Raw genomic sequence first — 17,537 nt, forward strand, 5'->3', positions numbered from 1 at the left:
GGTGGGTGAGTTAGTAGAACGGTGGATGGTATGTGGGTGGATGGATGGTAGAACGGTGGATGGTAGGTTCAAAGTTCAAAGTTCTTTATTTGCCATTTGTACATAAAACCAGAAAGTCAAGGTTCATTGGAATTCTTGTGCAGGGCTCTATCAGAGTCACACTTTTAAGTAGTAGGAGAGAAAAGATGAATCAAGAATAAGAATAAATGAACACTGTACACATTAGAAAAGAAACTATAGCAAAAAATGTATAAATATAAAAAAATATATATATAAAAATAAAAAATATAGTGTGTAGCCATACTATTATACACTATACAGCGCTGTACAAGAGCAAAAGGTATTGTGAGATAGAGGAGTGGGTAGGGGGAGAGGGAGAATATTGCACATGAAATTCTCAAGCAACTGAACACTGATCAGAAGAACTGCACATTATACATGGGGGGATATAAAAGACATCCTGTTTCACAGGTGATGATACTGCAGGTCAGATATTGCACATGTAATAAAAGTGAGATGGTGTCTTCCACATTTTGCATAAGTTCAGTAGTTTTGTTTTGACATCAGTCTGACTGTGGCTGGGAAGAAGCTGTTGAAAAAGCGAGTCCTGGGAGTTTTGATACTGTCCGCTCTGCTGTGTCTGAGGTTGTACGTGCAGTGTTTGTGTCTGAGCAGAGGGTGAGCGGGATGGAGTGAGTCTCTGATGATTCCCTCTGCTCTTTTCTGACAGCGCTGCTCGTACATACAGTCCATGGAAGGAAGTTTTGTGCCTATTATCCTCTCCGCAGTCTTTATGACTCTTTGCAGAGCCTTCCTCTCTGCCTGTGTGGTATTTCCATACCAGACAGTGATGCCTGCGGTGAGGATACTCTCTATCAGTCCTCTGTAGGCCAGCGTGAGAGGGCGATGGTTCAGACCAGCTTTCCTGAGCAGTCTAATGAAATAAAGTCTTTTCTGGGCTTTTTTCACTGTGGCTGTGGTGTTACGAGTCCAGCTCAGGTCAGATGTTACCTGCAGTCCTAGGAATCTGTAGCTGTCTGCCCTCTCCACCTTAGTCCCTCTGATGAAAAGAGGCTGTAGAGTGGGAGGGTTCTTCCTGAAGTCCAGACATATTTCTTTCGTCTTGTCTGTGTTGAGGATGAGGTCATTCTCCTCTCCATAGACAGCGATGTTGTTGACCAGGGCCCTGATGAGGCCCAGGACAGTGATGTCATCAGCATATTTGATGATGATGGTACTGTCCTGGGTGGAGACACAGTCATGTGTATACAGGGTGAAGAGTTTGGGGCTGAGGCAGCAGCCCTGCGGAGATCCCGTGCTGACTGTGAGCTTAGCAGACACCCGCCCTCCCATCTTCACCACCTGTGGTCTTTCAGTCAGAAAGTCCAGAATCCAATTGCAGGTGGGAGTAGGGACTCCAAGGTCTGCCAGCTTCTCAGTCAGCCTGCCTGGGCGGATGGTGTTAAATGCAGAACTGTAGTCCAGGAAGAGCATCCTGGCATACGTCCTGCTGCTCTCCAGATGCTGCAGGATGTAGTGAAGGGCTATTGCCACCGCGTCGTCCACTGATCGGTTGGGGCGATAAGCAAACTGGAAGGGGTCGATAGTGTCCCGGACTATGTTGTTGATGTGGGTAAGGACGAGCTTTTCTAAGCACTTCATGGCAACTAGTGTTAGTGCCACTGGCCTGAAGTCGTTTAAGTTTGGTGTGTCAGGTCTTTTGGGGACTGGTATGATAGTGGACGTTTTGAAGATACGGGGGACAACAGCCTGGGATAAGGACATGTTGAAGATGTCAGCATACACACCGGCTAGCTGTTCACCACAGGCCTTCAGTACTCTTGGAGGCACTCCATCTGGTCCCACCGCCTTGTGGGGATTTACATTCTTCAGCGCCTTCAGTACCTGGGTGTGTGTGACCTGGAAGACAGTGTCCGTGGGGTTACAGACGGCTTTTGAGGGTGAGTCTGTGTTCAGCCTGTCGAACCTGGCATAAAAGGTGTTTAGGCTGTCTGGGAGAGTAGTGTCCCTGGGGTCTGTTTTGGGTGTGGTCCTTCTGTAGTTTGTGACAGCCTGGATTCCCTGCCACATCCTTCGTGTGTTGTGGTTGAGGTGGTAGCCTCCAAGTTTTTGGGAGTAAGCCCTTTTTGCTGCCCTGATGGACCTCTGCAGCTCGTACCGGGCTATCTTGTACTCCCCGTGATCTCCTGACTTGAAGGCCTCCCGCCTCGTCCTTATTTTCTGTTTTATGTCCCAATTGAACCAGGGTTTTTGCTTGGGGAACATACGCACAGTCCTGGGGGGTGCACAGATGGACGTGCACCACCTAATGTAGTCGCTAACGGCCTCTGTGTATTCATGGAGGTTGTTTGTGGCCTCTTTAAAGGTGCTCCAGTCTGTAGCCTCTAAGCAGCCCTGCAGGCTAGCTTGTGCACTGTCAGTCCAGGTGTTAATGGTCCTGACTGTGACTGGTGTTGACTTGAGCCTTTTGTTATAGACTGGTTTGAGCCGGATCGCCAGGTGGTCAGATCTTCCAAAATGGGGTTGTGGCTCGGCTGAATAGGCGTCCTTAAAGTTGCTGTAACATTGATCCAGTGTTTTGTTTCCCCTGGTGGGGAAGTTCACAAATTGGTGCAGTTTTGGCATTGTTTTTCGGAGATTACAGTGGTTGAAATCTCCTAAAATAATGAGAGCAGCGCCAGGATATGTATTTTCATGCTCATTGATCATGTCATGTAGCTCCCTCAGAGCAGCCTCCTCCTTGGCAGAGGGGGGAATGTACACAACACTCACAATAATGCACTGCAGTTCTCTGGGCAAATAAAATGGTCTTAACCTCAGGGTCAGGTATTCCACCCTTTCAGAACATGATTTGGAGATAATCTTACAGTCGGTACACCAGGATTGTTTGACGAGGGCGGCCGTTCCTCCTCCCCGGGTCTTGCCGCTGTCTGCTGCGCATCGGTCCATTCTAAAGGCTGTGTAGCCGTCTAATGTTACTACCTCGTCAGGTGTCCTTTCTCCCAGCCATGTTTCACAGAAACATAGTATGGAGCAATCCTGTATGTCCTTCTGCATAGAAATCTGGACGTGAAGTTCATCCATCTTATTTTCCAGCGACTGGACATTCGCAAACACTATGATCGGCAGGGTTAGCCTACCATTGCTAACCAAGCGCCGAAGTCTGCGGTGTGCTCCTCCCCGTCTGCCACGCCTCCGCTTCGGCCTGTTGTTCTCAGAAGAGCTCCCTTTCTGGGGGCGGCCTAGCGTCAAGTCCGCATAGCATGTTATTCCAGGGAAGGACTCCAGAACGTTCGGGTCGAAAAGTCCGAAATGACTGCGCTCTCTCAGTTGTAGTAGGGTCGCCCGATCATAGAGGTACTTTCCGGTGTGTGCCTTAACTCGGCATAAAAAGGTGATAGAAAGGAGAAGAAAAAAGAGTAACTGGACTCGGAGAGCTCCGCAACGTCGCACTCTGCGGAGCGCCATCTTGGATTTTAGGTGGGTGGGTTGATTAAAAACAGGTGGATAGTAGGTGGGTGGGTTGGTAGAAAGGTGGATGGTAGATGGGTGGGTTGATGAAAAGGTGGATGGTAGGTGGGTGGGTTGATAAAAAATAGGTGGATGGTAAGTGGGTGGGTTGGCAGACAGGTGGATGGTATGTGGGTGGATGGATGGTAGAACGGTGGATGGTAGGTGGGTGGGTTGATAAAAAAAGGTGGATAGTAGGTGGGTGCGTTGATACAATGGTGGATGGTAGTTGGGTGGATGGATAGCAGAAAGGTGGATGGGTTGATAAAAAAAAAAGGTGGATGGTAGGTGGGTGGATGAATGGCAGAAAGTTGGATGGTAGGTGGGTGGGTTGATAGAAAGGTGGATGGTAGGTGGGTGAGTTGGTAGAAAGGTGGATGGTATGTGGGTGGATGGATGGTAGAACGGTGAATAGTAGGTGGGTGGGTTGGTAGAAAGGTGGATGGTAGGTGGGTGGGTTGATGAAAAGCCGGATGGTAGGTGGGTGGGTTGGTAGAAAGGTGGATGGTAGGTGGGTGGGTTGATGAAAGGTGGATGGTAGGTGGGTGGGTTGATAGAAAGGTGGATGGTAGGTGGGTGGGTTGGTAGAAAGGTGGATGGTAGTTGGGTGGATGGATGGATGGATAGCAGAAAAGTGGATGGTAGGTAGGTGGGTTGATAGAAAGGTGGATGGTACTTGGGTGGATGGATTGCAGAAAGGTGGATGGTAGATGGTGGGTTGGTAGAAAGGTGAATCGATGGTAGAAAGGTGGATGGCTGGTAGGTGGGTGGATGACTGGTAGGTGGGTGGATGGATGGTAGAAAGGTGGATAGCAGATGGGTGGGTTTGTAGAAAGGTGGATGGTAGGTGGGTGGGTTGATGAAAGGTGGATGGTAGGTGGGTGGGTTGATAGAAAGGTGGATGGTAGGTGGGTGGGTTGGTAGAAAGGTGGATGGTAGGTGGGTGGATGGATGGATGGATAGCAGAAAAGTGGATGGTAGGTAGGTGGGTTGATAGAAAGGTGGATGGTACTTGGGTGGATGGATTGCAGAAAGGTGGATGGTAGGTGGGTGAGTTTTTAGAAAGGTGGATGGTAGGTGGTGGGTTGGTAGAAAGGTGAATCGATGGTAGAAAGGTGGATGGCTGGTAGGTGGGTGGATGACTGGTAGGTGGGTGGATGGATGGTAGAAAGGTGGATAGCAGATGGGTGGGTTTGTAGAAAGGTGGATGGTAGGTGGGTGGATGGATGGTAGAAAGGTGGATAGCAGATGGTTGGGTTTGTAGAAAGGTGGATGATAGGTGGGTGGGTTGGTCGAAAGGTGGATGGATGGCAGAAAGGTGGATGATAGGTGGGTGGGTTGGTAGCAAGGTGGATGGTGGGTGGGTGGCTTCGTAGAAAGTTGGATGACGTCTGATTAAAACACAGATGACCCAGCTTTCCACCAGCACTTGAATCCACCATGTATTTTTGAAACACACATCAGGTTTTCCTGCAGACGTGTTTAATGAACTTATGAACTCTGAGGCTTGAGACAAACATCCGTGTCAGAAATTTACGCTTTTGCACATAAGTTTTTCTACATGTTTGATCCAAATTCTGCACAAAACAACAGCACTGGGTCATGTGACATTTGTTTTAACAGGAAGTGGTGGGTTGTCACTGACCAATCAGAGCTCCCCAGTTTTCACTCTTTAACATCAATAAACTCAGTAAACATCAATAAAGTTCTGCTGCTGGTCTAGAAAGCTCTGAATGGTTTAGGACCAACATACATCAGAGGCCTCTTGACCCAGTATGAACCTACCAGAACCCTCAGGTCATCTGGTTCCAGGTTCTTATCAGTTCCAGAGTCAGAACCAGACATGGAGAAGCTGCATTCAGCTTCTATGTTCCACATGTCTGGAACAAACTCCCAGAAAGCCTCAAATCAGCTGAAACACTCAGTTTATTTAGATCCAGGTTAAAGACCCACCTGTTCTCTGCTGCATGGACTAGTTTTTATTTACAGTCCAGATCTGCATTTGGTTCTTTTACGCTGGAATCTTAACTTTATTTCGTTTTCTGAGCTTTTTCCTGCTGTTTTTATGTAATCAATTTTATCTTTTTTAGTCTTTGTTTTTCTTTCTCTTTTTCTTCCCCTGCACCTTGCTGTAATGTTTTTATGTTTTATGTAAAGCACTTTGAATATTCTTATACATGAAATGTGCTATACAAATATATTTGCCTTGCCTAAACTCAATTTATAAAAGCACAGTCCTCCAAGACCTAAATGATTAGAAGACACCAAAACACATAAAATAAAAAGGAAAACAAAGAAATGAATATATCGATAATAATACTCTGACATCAGGTTCCCCCTTAAAGAAACCCACACATTTCACATGTAGTTTTGCACATGTATGATCCAGTTCAGGGAATCTCAGAGCCGAATGAAAAGGAAATTAGGATCACCGATCATACTTACAAGGATAAAGTAGAGAGCATTCTTCCCTTTGTGGCAGAACTGATACGGAGTTGGAAAATTAATTAAATGGTTTTTCCACCTGTTTTAATGTCCATGAGTTTAGTAATAAGATGGCAGTTTATAAGTTCTTCGATTTCATTTCACAGGAGGGTAAACAGGGACGAGGTTGAGAAACTCCACCGTACCACAGGAAGGAAAGTCCTGGTCCTGATGGGACTGGAGGCTGGATTCTTAGAACTGAGCAGGTGGCAAACATCTTTTTATCTTTTTAGTCATCCTTTAGCTAAACAGGGTCCCTCGAATGTGGAAGAACTCTATCATTGTTCCAGTACTCAGAATTAACACGCCTACATGTCTTAATGACTACAGGCCCACAGCCCTTACTTTACTTGTTAAGAAAACATTTGAAAAAATAGTAAAAGTGGCTCTATTATATGGTTCAGGCTGATCTGGACCGCTTTCACTTTGCTGATAGGTCCAGTATGGGGTGGACGATGCCATCGGCACCGTGCTGACCCTGTCGCATTTGGAGGGTGTAAAGACATTGGTGCGACTACTTTTCATGGACTTTTCTTCGGCTTTTAAGCGTATCCAGCCTCATGTCCTTGTACAAAGATCAAGGACCCACAATGTAGATCCAGGGCTCATTTGTTGGCTCCTGGACTTCTTAACAGAAAGATCACAAGGTGTGAAAGTTAATGGAGGATTCTCTGACAGTGTTTTGTTGTAGTCCGTACGAAGAGCATCTCATTAGGAAATTTGCTAATCATTTCATTAGTTGATCAGGGAAACTCGGACCATGTGGTTCAGGACTTCATTCAGTGGTCTGAGTCTTCTTTTCTTGACATTGATGTTTCCAAAACAAAAGAAATGATTATAGATTTTGGGAAAAATCCTGCTTTCAACCATCAAAAAACATGCAGTTGAGGTGGTTCATCAATGAAGTCCTTAGGCCCGGTGATGGAGAAGATCCCATTTGTGCCACCAGTGGAGATTGTTCTTTTATCACGAACCCTGACGCTTCGATGATGTTCGTAGTTTTGGGAGAATGTTTTAGTGAACCTGTACTTACCTTTTCCTTTGTGAGCTGGTCTGGGCTTCCAGGGCGGCTCAAGTGTTGCAACAAGGTTGAGATCCCGCTTGGACAACCTGGAGGACGTTCTGAAGACCAGGATGTTTGAGAAGGCTGGTTGTCATTTGCTGCAGAACCAGTTGCCCAACTGGGGATAAAAACTTTAAACCATAAACATGTGAATCATGTGAAACATGTGAAACGTGAAAAACACATTGTGTACAAATGTGCTGTTGCAACGTTCTCAGTCACTGTGAATGTGGGTTCAAATGGCTGTTTTTACATGTACAACATATGAAGTTAACATGGGTTCAACATGTAATCCCACAGGTTTCTCATGTGCTGTATACATGTATAATCACATGTGAATCTCGTGTAGATTCTCATGTGAAACTGGTAAAATCAAATGTGAATCCCATGTTGTTCTTTACGGTCATGTTTAATATGTAAAACGTGGCCAAATGAAGTCACATGCTTTGCTCATGTAATCCCACAGGCTTCACGTGTGGGCTTCTCATGGGCTTATAACCATAATTACCACGAAAATGTTCTACGACGTTTCCCATGTGTAAAATGTGTGTGTCATATGTTTGACACATATACTGCACATGTGCATCAGGGTTATACATGAGACGTGTTTTCTCTCTTCCCTCCATTATTTGCAGATTCTTTATTCCTGCTGAACATACTCATCCTGACTAAATGCCGAGGGAACGAGAACATGGAAAGAAATAAGTCAACAGAAGTCCATCCAGTCTTTTATGGAACTTTAATGGATTAATCTGGAAAGTGAAGACACGAGTAGCAGAGCTGTTGCTGTTAACATGTTAAAGCCAGACATCAGCTCTCCGAACAGCAAAATAAAAACAGACAGTTAGTGATATAAACTACTCACGTTTAGCACCCCCTGGTGGGGGACTTTTTCTGAAACTGCAGCTGCATGGAGTTCTTTCAGATTGTTTCCTTTGACCCAGTGGAGATCAGACCTAGTTGTTGCTTTATGTGGTTGTAGCATAATGATGTTCACTCCCTCGCTTTGAGCTTTGTAGTTCCACTAATTAAGCACTATATAAGGCACAAGACCTTTAACAAACTCTTTATTATTTAGACTATCTCATGTATATTTGTAATATACACAGTTAGGGTGGAGGCTACCAACCCTTTGAAAGCACAGTGTCTACAGACCCCCTGACCCCTCCTCTTCCTCCTCCTCCTCTTCCTCCTGGTCAAACCCGCTCTCTGCTGCATGATACTTTGGTCCAAACATAAACCTCCTGTCTTCTCAGGACTACACCATCACCATGTACTTCCAGCAGTCCTGGAGAGACAAGCGCCTCTCCTACACTGGGATCCCTCTCAACCTGACCCTGGACAACCGGGTGGCCGACCAGCTGTGGGTCCCCGACACCTACTTCATCAACGACAAAAAGTCTTTCGTCCATGGGGTGACTGTAAAGAACCGGATGATCCGACTGCATCCAGATGGAACGGTGCTCTACGGCCTCAGGTTAGACCTGCTCATGTACTATTTTCCCTCCAGAATTAGGGCTGGGTGGATCCAAATACCAATGACATTGACACCAAGGCTAGTATTGTTATCGTTCGATATCACCATGATGAGATCAATAGTTCAACCAATAGTAGGTTTAGCTGCTGTTCATCTAATTTACACTCTTGACTTTGTTTACAGAAATTTTCATTTCTCAGTTCTGCCAATGAGTTGGTTACTAAAAATGTTTTGGCAAAAATCTTTGTGCAGTGTTTTATTAAGATCATAATCATGATCAATAATTAAAGTTAAAAGGTTAAATTATTGTGAAAGTGTCAGTATCATATTGATATTGGTGATATTTGAAAGGTGGACATGTTAGAGAAATTTCTGTTCCCCTCCATCCCTCATCATGATGCTGCCACCACTGTATTTCACTGAGGGCCATGAGCTGTTTCATCAGATTTTGGGGGGTGATGATGATGTTTTCAGTTTGAGAACAGCTCTGATGCCCTAGCAAAGGAGTTTTTAAATATTTGAAACTGTCTAGATTTTAAACTGCATGTAACAGAGCTAACAGAGGACTCACCCTGGACCTGGTCCTAACCTATGGCCTGTCCACTGGTGTGTCTCTGGACCTGGTCCTGACCTATGACCTGTCCTCTGGTGTGTCCCTGGACCTGGTCCCAACCTATGTCCTGTCCTCTGGTGTGTCCTCTGTTGCTGACCTGGCTGTGTCAGACCACTACTGTGTTTTTTAACATCACCAGTTTTATCCACCAGGAGGCGCCGATGAGAACTGTGAGGAAACCATATATTACTGCTGAAGTAGCTGCAGATTTTATTGATATTTTAGACCAAACTCCTGCTCAGATTTTACCTTCTTGTGGTTTTATTGTAGAAAAGTTCAACAGGAAACTGAAGTCAGTCATCGATGCTGCAGCTCCACTTAAAATGAAAATAATAAAGTTCAAACCCATGCCACTGTGGAGAAACAAGAATAACCCAAAATTCCATTTTAAAACCATTGATCATATATAAATGCTGATTTTAGCAAGTCCTCCATGCCTGCATCTGATGCCGCATGCGAGGACTTTGCAGACCACTTCAGTAATAAGATCGATGCTGTCAGATCCAGTCTTTTATCTCAATGACATGTTGACTTCAACAGACCTGAAGCTCTGCTTTTACCCGAGGAAACACTAGAGAGTTTGTCCTGGTTGATGTCCAGTTTTCTCCCAACTAAACCAACAGCCTGCCTTTTAGACTCCATTCCCACATCACTTTAAAACATTTCATGGTTTCTTTGAGCGTGAGCATTTAGACATGGTGAACTGCTCCCTTCAGATGGGCGTCTTCCCATCTGCCTGTAAAACAGCCGTTGTGAGGTCCCTTCTGAAGAAGAGTCATTTAGATCCCACTGTTTTAATAATTACCGACCTGTATCCAACCTACCACTTTTAAGTAAAATCATAAAATCAATTATTCAGTTAAATGACTTCTTGCATAATAACAATATCTTGGAAAAATTTCAGTCAGGTTTTAGGACAAACCCCAGTACCGAGACACCCTTTAAAGATGGTTAATGACCTCAGGTGTCAGGTTACTAGACAGACTCAGAAGTCTGGTGGGCATCTCAGGTACTGTTCTTAAATAGTGTCATCAGGAGACATGGCACTGACTCCACAGCTATGCTGATGATACGAAGCTTCATATCACCGTGTCTCCTGATGACCTGGAGCCAGTTAACGTCCTTTTAAACTGAATTTTACATAAAGTCATTGATGGCAGAGAACTTCTTACAGTTCAACCAGGACAAAACTGAAGTTTTATTGGTCCTAAAGATGAGAGAGAGATAATTTTACCAGTATTACAAAACTTTAAATATTTATCAGTGTGGGAGAAATCTGGGCGTCCTTTTCCACTCTGAGCTGGATTTTATTCCACACATCAGAAATATAACAAAAACAGGATTTTATCATCTTAAAAACATCACCAGAATCGTTCATTCCTCTCTCTGCCAGCAGCCAGGTGCTGATGCTTTTATTTCTAGTAGAATAGATTATTGTAACACCCTTTTCTCTGGTCTCTAACCTGCAGTTACTCCAGAACTCAGCAGCAGAGTTGTGACGAGGACCAGAAAGAACACATCACACCAGCTTTAAAATCGCTGATTTAAAATCAGTGGGTTTCAGGATGATTTAAAGCTTCTTTTAGTGGTTTATAAATGTCTTCATGGTCTTGGATCTTAGTTTTTGTCAGACCTGCTTTTAAACTATGAACCCTCCCAGATCCTGAGGTCCTCTGGTACTGGCCTCTTAGCTGTTCCAAGAGTAAGAGTCAGAACCTCCAGCGAGGCCTCGTTGCATTGTTACGGCCCTCGTCTGTGGACCAGCCTGCCAGAGAACCTCAGGGCTGCAGAGACGGTTGAAAACAGGCTCAAGACCTTTTTAGCTTTTAACTGAATTCTATTTGACTTTTATTTAATTCATGTTTTATTTTTATGTCATTTTATTCTATTTTATGACTTTTTAGCACATTATTTTATGAAGTCCTTTATGTGTATTTATTAATTAATTGAACTCCAGTGTTTTCCTCATGGGGATTCTTTGCACCGCGAGCTTTGCCTTCTCAGTCTGGAGGTTGTTGCCATGGTGATTGACCTTGACCAGGTGGCTGGTGGTCCTGCACTGCAGCCCTATGGCTGTGGTGTGGGCTGACCTGACTGCGATGGCAGCCTCTGTGGACATGGGGGGGCTGGCTCCTGGTGTGATTATTTCCTCACAGCAGCATCAGGCCAGATATTTATCACTATTAATGTTTTAATTCTAAGAGGCAGAAATGAGGAGTCCACGTTTGTGTAGAATGGGGGGATGTAACTGCTGTTTGTACATGTGCGTGGATGTCTGCATGACTGCGTGTGAGAGAATGAATGTTGTTTTTAACCATGACCATGTTGCTGACTGAGCTGTGTGAAGGCTCGTTTCACTTTAAGTTGTTTAACTTGTTTTTACCATGTAAAGCACTTTGTGCTGCCTTTGGCAGGAAGAGCTTTATGAATAAATTTAATTTTATTTCCTCTCCTCTCCAAAGTAAACACTGCTCTGCGTCCAGATAAGGGGGGTTCGATTCCCCATAAGTCACTTTACACTTATATCCTCTCTGCCTTAGTCAAAGCTTCCTTATTTAATGCAACACGACAATGGCACACCACCCCCCCCAAATGACCTCTACCGAGGAGGTAGTTTCCAACCTGAGACAGTCAGGATGAGGTCTGGACTCTGACTGGACCACACTGAGACCTCGTCCCCCTCCAGTCGGTCTGGTTCCTGTAGTCAGGATGAGGGACTCCAGATAGTCTGGACCTGGGAACCCTCCCAGACTGATGCTTCTCTAAGATGTCTCTGATGTCTTTCCTCTGTGGCATCGTGGTAACTCAGCTGGACGAACCTGAACATTTTTTGGAGGAGCTCACACTGATGATCAGCATATTGATAAGCAGCTCCTGGCTGATACGACCCTCTGATCGGTCCTATTGATTGTCTGCGGTAGGATTTAGTTCATTTGCAACCTGATGACAACATATTATTTTAGATATTGTCCCTGTATGTAAAGGCTGGACTGAATGAGTTTTGGGCTTCAGGTATGAGAGCAAATGTTTATTCACATGAAGAATGAGCCTAATATGAGATGACAGGGTTTAAATCATTAATCAGAGAGACCCACGGTCTTTTTATATTTCAGACGGTGAAGCAGTAAAACCTGAAATCAGAAAGTTTGTCGTGTCCATAAAAACTGTATGATGATCATCATGATGATGAGACGCTGCAGAAACATGCAAATTAAAACACAGTCAGAGGGTTTACACGAGTCTGCGCAGCAGAAACTAGAGAAGAACGTAAAACGGTGGTGGATGGAGCTGCTGGAAGGGCCTTCCTCCTTCTGATCCATGGCTTCTTCCACACCAGCATGCTCGCTGCTCAGATTTAGTTTCCCAGCATGGCCTCCCGACTGAGACCAGGATGTCTTTCAGACACCCCCCAGGGTAGGGTCGGAAACAAGTCCCGAAGAGCCAGGACAGATCGTCACTCTGGCTGGAGCTGGAACAGAAGGAGGGCGTGGGGCTTAGACTCTTAGGTCCAAAGACTCTGGTCAACTAGTCCAGACCAGAGTCCAGACTAAACATGGAGAAGCAGCATTTAGCTGTTATGCTGCAAACAAGTGGAACAAACTGCCAGTGGAGATTAAACTTTCACCAAATGTAGACATTTTTAAATCCAGGTTAAAAACATTTTTTTTCTCATGTCTATGCATGAAATCTGCACGGTAACTTTTTTTTAACTTATCTTGCTTTTAATCATTTTAATGTAATTTATTATTTTATTGTGATTATGTGTTGATGCCTTTTACTATTTCTAAATATCTGTAATGTCTTTGTTTTATGTAAAGCACTTTGAATTGTCCTGTACATGAAATGTGCTATACAAATAAACTGCCTTGCCTTGCCTTGTAACTGCAGGGAATCTGTGTCCTCTGGAATCCTCGTGACCCAGTGGGTGTCCAACTTTCTTCCCACCTGGGAACAGGAACGTTCATCTTTTACTTCACACCTGGATGTTGGAGACGAGCTAACAAGCTGCTAGCTGTTACATGTTCAGGTCCCTCCGTCCTGAACACGAACGCAGAAATATCACACTTTGAATAAAATGAGTCTATATATTAGTTTCCCTTTTCAAGTTGAATTACTGAAATCAATTTTTCCGAGTTCCACCTGTACAGATTTAACTTTTGCTGGTGGCACGACTTGATCCCAGTTGTTTTCCTTTTTTAAAGTTCTTCTGGAATCATCTTTATTTTCTCCATAAAGTGTGTGTTCATAGCAACCTTAAAGCTGGAAAGGTTCACCTTGTCTGCCGCCACCTGGTTGACCACATCCTGGTGAGGAGGATGTGACGTCTTCATCTCAGGATGACTTGAGAATAAATCACAGCTCTGAACAGGTTGCAGCAAATTTCCAGACATTTGAAGTCAGAAATTTGGAATAAAATGTTTAAGGAGTTAAAGCATTTCCTGAGCGGCTGGAAAGGGAGAAAGAACCTGGTTATCACCTGCTCCCACGTTGGCAAGACCAGACTCTCCCTCCACCGCTGAAGCTGCTTCATTATTTATCTGCAGCTTTCTGATGTGTCCAGACGCAGAGCTGAGAAATGTTCAGAGGAGCTTTTTATGTTCCTGACTGCAGCAGCATTAGAGCATTTTCCCTGTTTCCAGTCACACCTGTCCTCCCTGGAATGGCTGCTCGATGCGAGTCCACCTGGTCCTGCTACAGATACACCTAAAGTACATTACAGACCACTCGTATCCATGGCAACTCCAGAAAGAAACCCAGCCCAGCTTCAAGTTATAACTTTATGAATCATTGAAGAAAGCCTGAAGATGGAGAGGAAAGACCGTCCGTCCATCCGTCCCTGAAGATGGAGAGAGATGGAGAAAGATGAGGGAACATGGAGGGAAACGGAGGAAGATGAAGGGAGACAAAGAAAGATGGATGGGCGTGGAGGGTGATGGAGGGAGATAATGGAAGATGGAGGGACGTGGAAAGTGATGGAGGGAGATGGAGGAAAATGGAGGGACGTGGAGGAAGATGGAGGGTGATGGAGGTAGATGGATGGGCGTGGAGGGCAATGGAGGGAGATGGAGGAAGATAGAGGGATGTGGAGGAAGATGGAGGGACGCGGATGAGTATGGAGGGCAATGGAGGGAGATGGAGGAAAGTGGAGGAAGATGGAGGGACGTGGAGGAAAGTGGAGGAAGATGGAGGGATGTGGAAGAAGATGGGGGGACGTGGAGGAAGATGGAGGGATGTGGAGGAAGATGGAGGGACGTGGAGGAAGATGGATGGGTTTGGTGGGCAATGGTGGGAAATAGAGGACCACAGAGGGAGATGGAGGGCGATGGAGGTAGATGGAGGAAGGTGGAGGGACGTGGAGGAAGATGGAGGGACGTGGAGGAAGATGGAGGGATGTGGAGGAAGATGGAGGGATGTGGAGGAAGATGGAGGGACGTGGAGGAAGATGGAGGAAGATGGATGGGCGTGGAGGGCAATGGAGGGAAATAGAGGACCACAGAGGGAGATGGAGATAGATGGAGGGAGGTGGAGGAAGATGGAGGGATGTGGAAGAAGATGGAGGGACGTGGAGGAAGATGGAGGGACGTGGAGGAAGGTGGAGGAAGATGGAGGGACGTGGAGGGATGTGGAGGAAGATGGAGGAAGATGGATGGGCGTGGAGGTTAATGGAGGGAAATAGAGGACCACAGAGGGAGATGGAGGGTGATGGAGAGAGGTGGAGGAAGATGGAGGGACGTGGAGGAAGATGGAGGGATGTGGAGGAAGATGGAGGGACGTGGATGGGCATGGAGGAAGGTGGAGGAAGATGGATGGGCATGGAGGGCAATGGAGGAAGGTGGAGGAAGATGGAGGGACGTGGAGGGAGATGAATGAAGATGGAGGGATGTGGAGGAAGAAGGAGGGACATGGAGGAAGATGGAGGGATGTGGAGGAAGATGGAGGGACGTGGAGGAAGATGGAGGGACGTGGAGGGACGTGGAGGAAGATGGAGGGACGTGGAGGAAGATGGAGGGACGTGGAAGGACGTGGATGGGCATGGAGGGAGATGGAGGAAGCTGGAGGGATGTGGAGGAAGGTGGAGGAAGATGGATGGGCGTGGAGGGAGATGGAGGAAGTTGGAGGGACGTGGATGGGCATGGAGGGTAATGGAGGGAGATGGAGGAAGGTGGAGGGAGATGGAGGGACGTGGAGGGAGATGGAGGGGAAAGAGGAAGGTGGAGGAAGATGGATGGGTGTGGAGGGTAATGGAGGGAGATGGAGGAAGATGGAGGGACGTGAAGGAATATGGAGGGCAAAAGAGGAACACAGCGTGAGATGGAGGATGATGGAGGGCGATGGAGGGATGTGGAGGAAGATGGAGGGAGAAGGAGGAAGATGGAGGGATGTGGAGGAAGATGGAGGGACGTGGAGGGATGTGGAGGGACGTGGAGGAAGATGGAGGGAGATGGAGAGAGACGGAGAGAGACGGAGGGAGAGAGGCATTGTGATGCCTCAGTTCCTGGCAGTTGGAGCTGAACTGGAGGTTTCTGGTGGGAAAGAAGGAGATTTTTCTGTTCCAGCTGAGGGGCGGAGCTTTGTGAGAGTCAGGGAATGAGGTGTTTACTTCCCTGTGAACTAAATTCTCCCTTCATGCAGAGACGTGATGATGCAGCATGTTCAGGCTTCACCGTTCTGCAGGTGTCTGAACTCCGTGTGTTTTTGTTCTGCAGGATCACCACAACAGCTGCTTGCATGATGGACCTGCGCCGCTACCCGCTGGACGAACAGAACTGCACTCTGGAGATCGAGAGCTGTGAGTAAATCTTTTCCACCAGGTGACCTGAGGATGGACATCAGTTTTAAATGCAGTCTGTCGTTTAGTAAAGAAAACATTTCATTCTACTTTAACCGCAACATACGCTCCCGATACGTTGATGCAGCAGAGATCTTTTCATTTAATTTCATATTATTTTAATTTTGAAATGAAAGATGATGTAACTGAGCTGGGTTAGGGTTCTGTGGACTCGGGGGTCTGACGCTCCTCAGCCTTCCTCCCTACGGGATCATAGTTCGATTCTGCCACCGTCGAGAAAGAAGTGGATCGAGTCTCTGAACTAGATGAGAGAATCATTCCTTAAAATATTCTTGCACTTGAGTAAAAACTATGGCTTTCAAGTGATTACAACTTTTAATCAGATTAATTACAGCTTACAAATTAATTAAGCACGATTAATCACGGTTAATCACTATTCACGTTTATGTCTGAAATCTGCCCGTTTTTACTGTATTTTATCAACAGAAAGAGCCAATACTTTGGTTTTTCTTTGCTTTCTTACATCAGTTGATCACTTTAGTTGTAATAATTAGTTCAATATTACATGAAATCAAGACCTTATAAAAATATCTCATCGGTGACCCTTTTCCTGGTCAGGGTGCCTACCTGGCCCCCCATCAGAACTTTTCTAGACCCGCCCCTGCACAGCTAAAATATAAACCCTGTCTACCACCTGTCAGCTTCTGTGTTAGAGAAGGTCCTGCTCTGGTTTTATCTCAGACCCTGGTCATTTCTCCACGTTCAGGTCCCTACATGATCAGACCTGAGTCTGCAACATCTGCACAGCAGCAACGATCTGGAGAAGACGTCTCCTGCTTCCTCCAGCTGTTTAACTGAACCTGATCATCTTCATGGCTGCTTGATGGCTGGTAGATTTTACAGCTGTTTCTACAGCAACCCTCGTTAATACTGAGAAGTTCTATCTAATAACATCTAACTGTCATCAGCATGTTTCATTCTTCAGCTCCACGTGACGGTAACGTGGATCTGACGGACATGAGACCGATAAATGTAGCTTGCTGTTGCTAGCGTGTCCAAAAACAGTACTGGGGTAAATATGTGACGTGTGAACCAAGAACCGCTGGTTTCCTCCGTCTCAGCTGATCCATAAACAAACACAACAAGAGAGAAAAGTCGATCAGCTGATCACCGACAGCCGTCATGAATCACAAGGAGGAGGAGGAGGAGGCTGTGCTGGGCAGACACAGAGACGACCGGAACGGCTGCGTTTCTGCAAAACTACATGAAAAGTTTTCTTTATTTTTTATTTGGTTAAGTGCAGGAGTTGAGGCCTCTCACTAGTAAAGTGTGGCTGTTAAAAGACCTTCATCACCCACGGGTGTGACCACCTCAAGTCCATCCATAGAGCCAGCTCATCTGGCCTCCATGTCTCACCGCCAAAAAAGATGGATGCCGTGCACACGTTCAGTGTGTAAAACATGTTAACGTAATTAGATAAATTAGTTTCTGCCATTAACGTGACAGCCTTCGTAAAAACATCTGTTAAGAGCAGGACCATTAAAAACTGGACCAGACTCACCTGACGTCCAAGTTTGGC

General features: G+C 45.8%; 1 protein-coding gene across 1 annotated transcript in view; it reads left to right on the top strand.

Annotated features, from left to right (window-relative positions):
• The window catches only part of gabrb1 (gamma-aminobutyric acid type A receptor subunit beta1), a 63,660-nt gene that overhangs the window by 21,837 nt on the left and 24,286 nt on the right, over positions 1-17,537 (top strand). Inside the window, exons 4-5 of the mRNA XM_041972318.1 lie at positions 8,335-8,555; positions 15,876-15,958. Coding sequence (XP_041828252.1) covers positions 8,335-8,555; positions 15,876-15,958 — 304 coding nt within the window. The remainder of the gene's footprint in view (positions 1-8,334; positions 8,556-15,875; positions 15,959-17,537) is intronic.

This window comes from Melanotaenia boesemani, chromosome 20 (genome assembly GCF_017639745.1).
Source record: "Melanotaenia boesemani isolate fMelBoe1 chromosome 20, fMelBoe1.pri, whole genome shotgun sequence".
NCBI lineage: Eukaryota > Metazoa > Chordata > Actinopteri > Atheriniformes > Melanotaeniidae > Melanotaenia > Melanotaenia boesemani.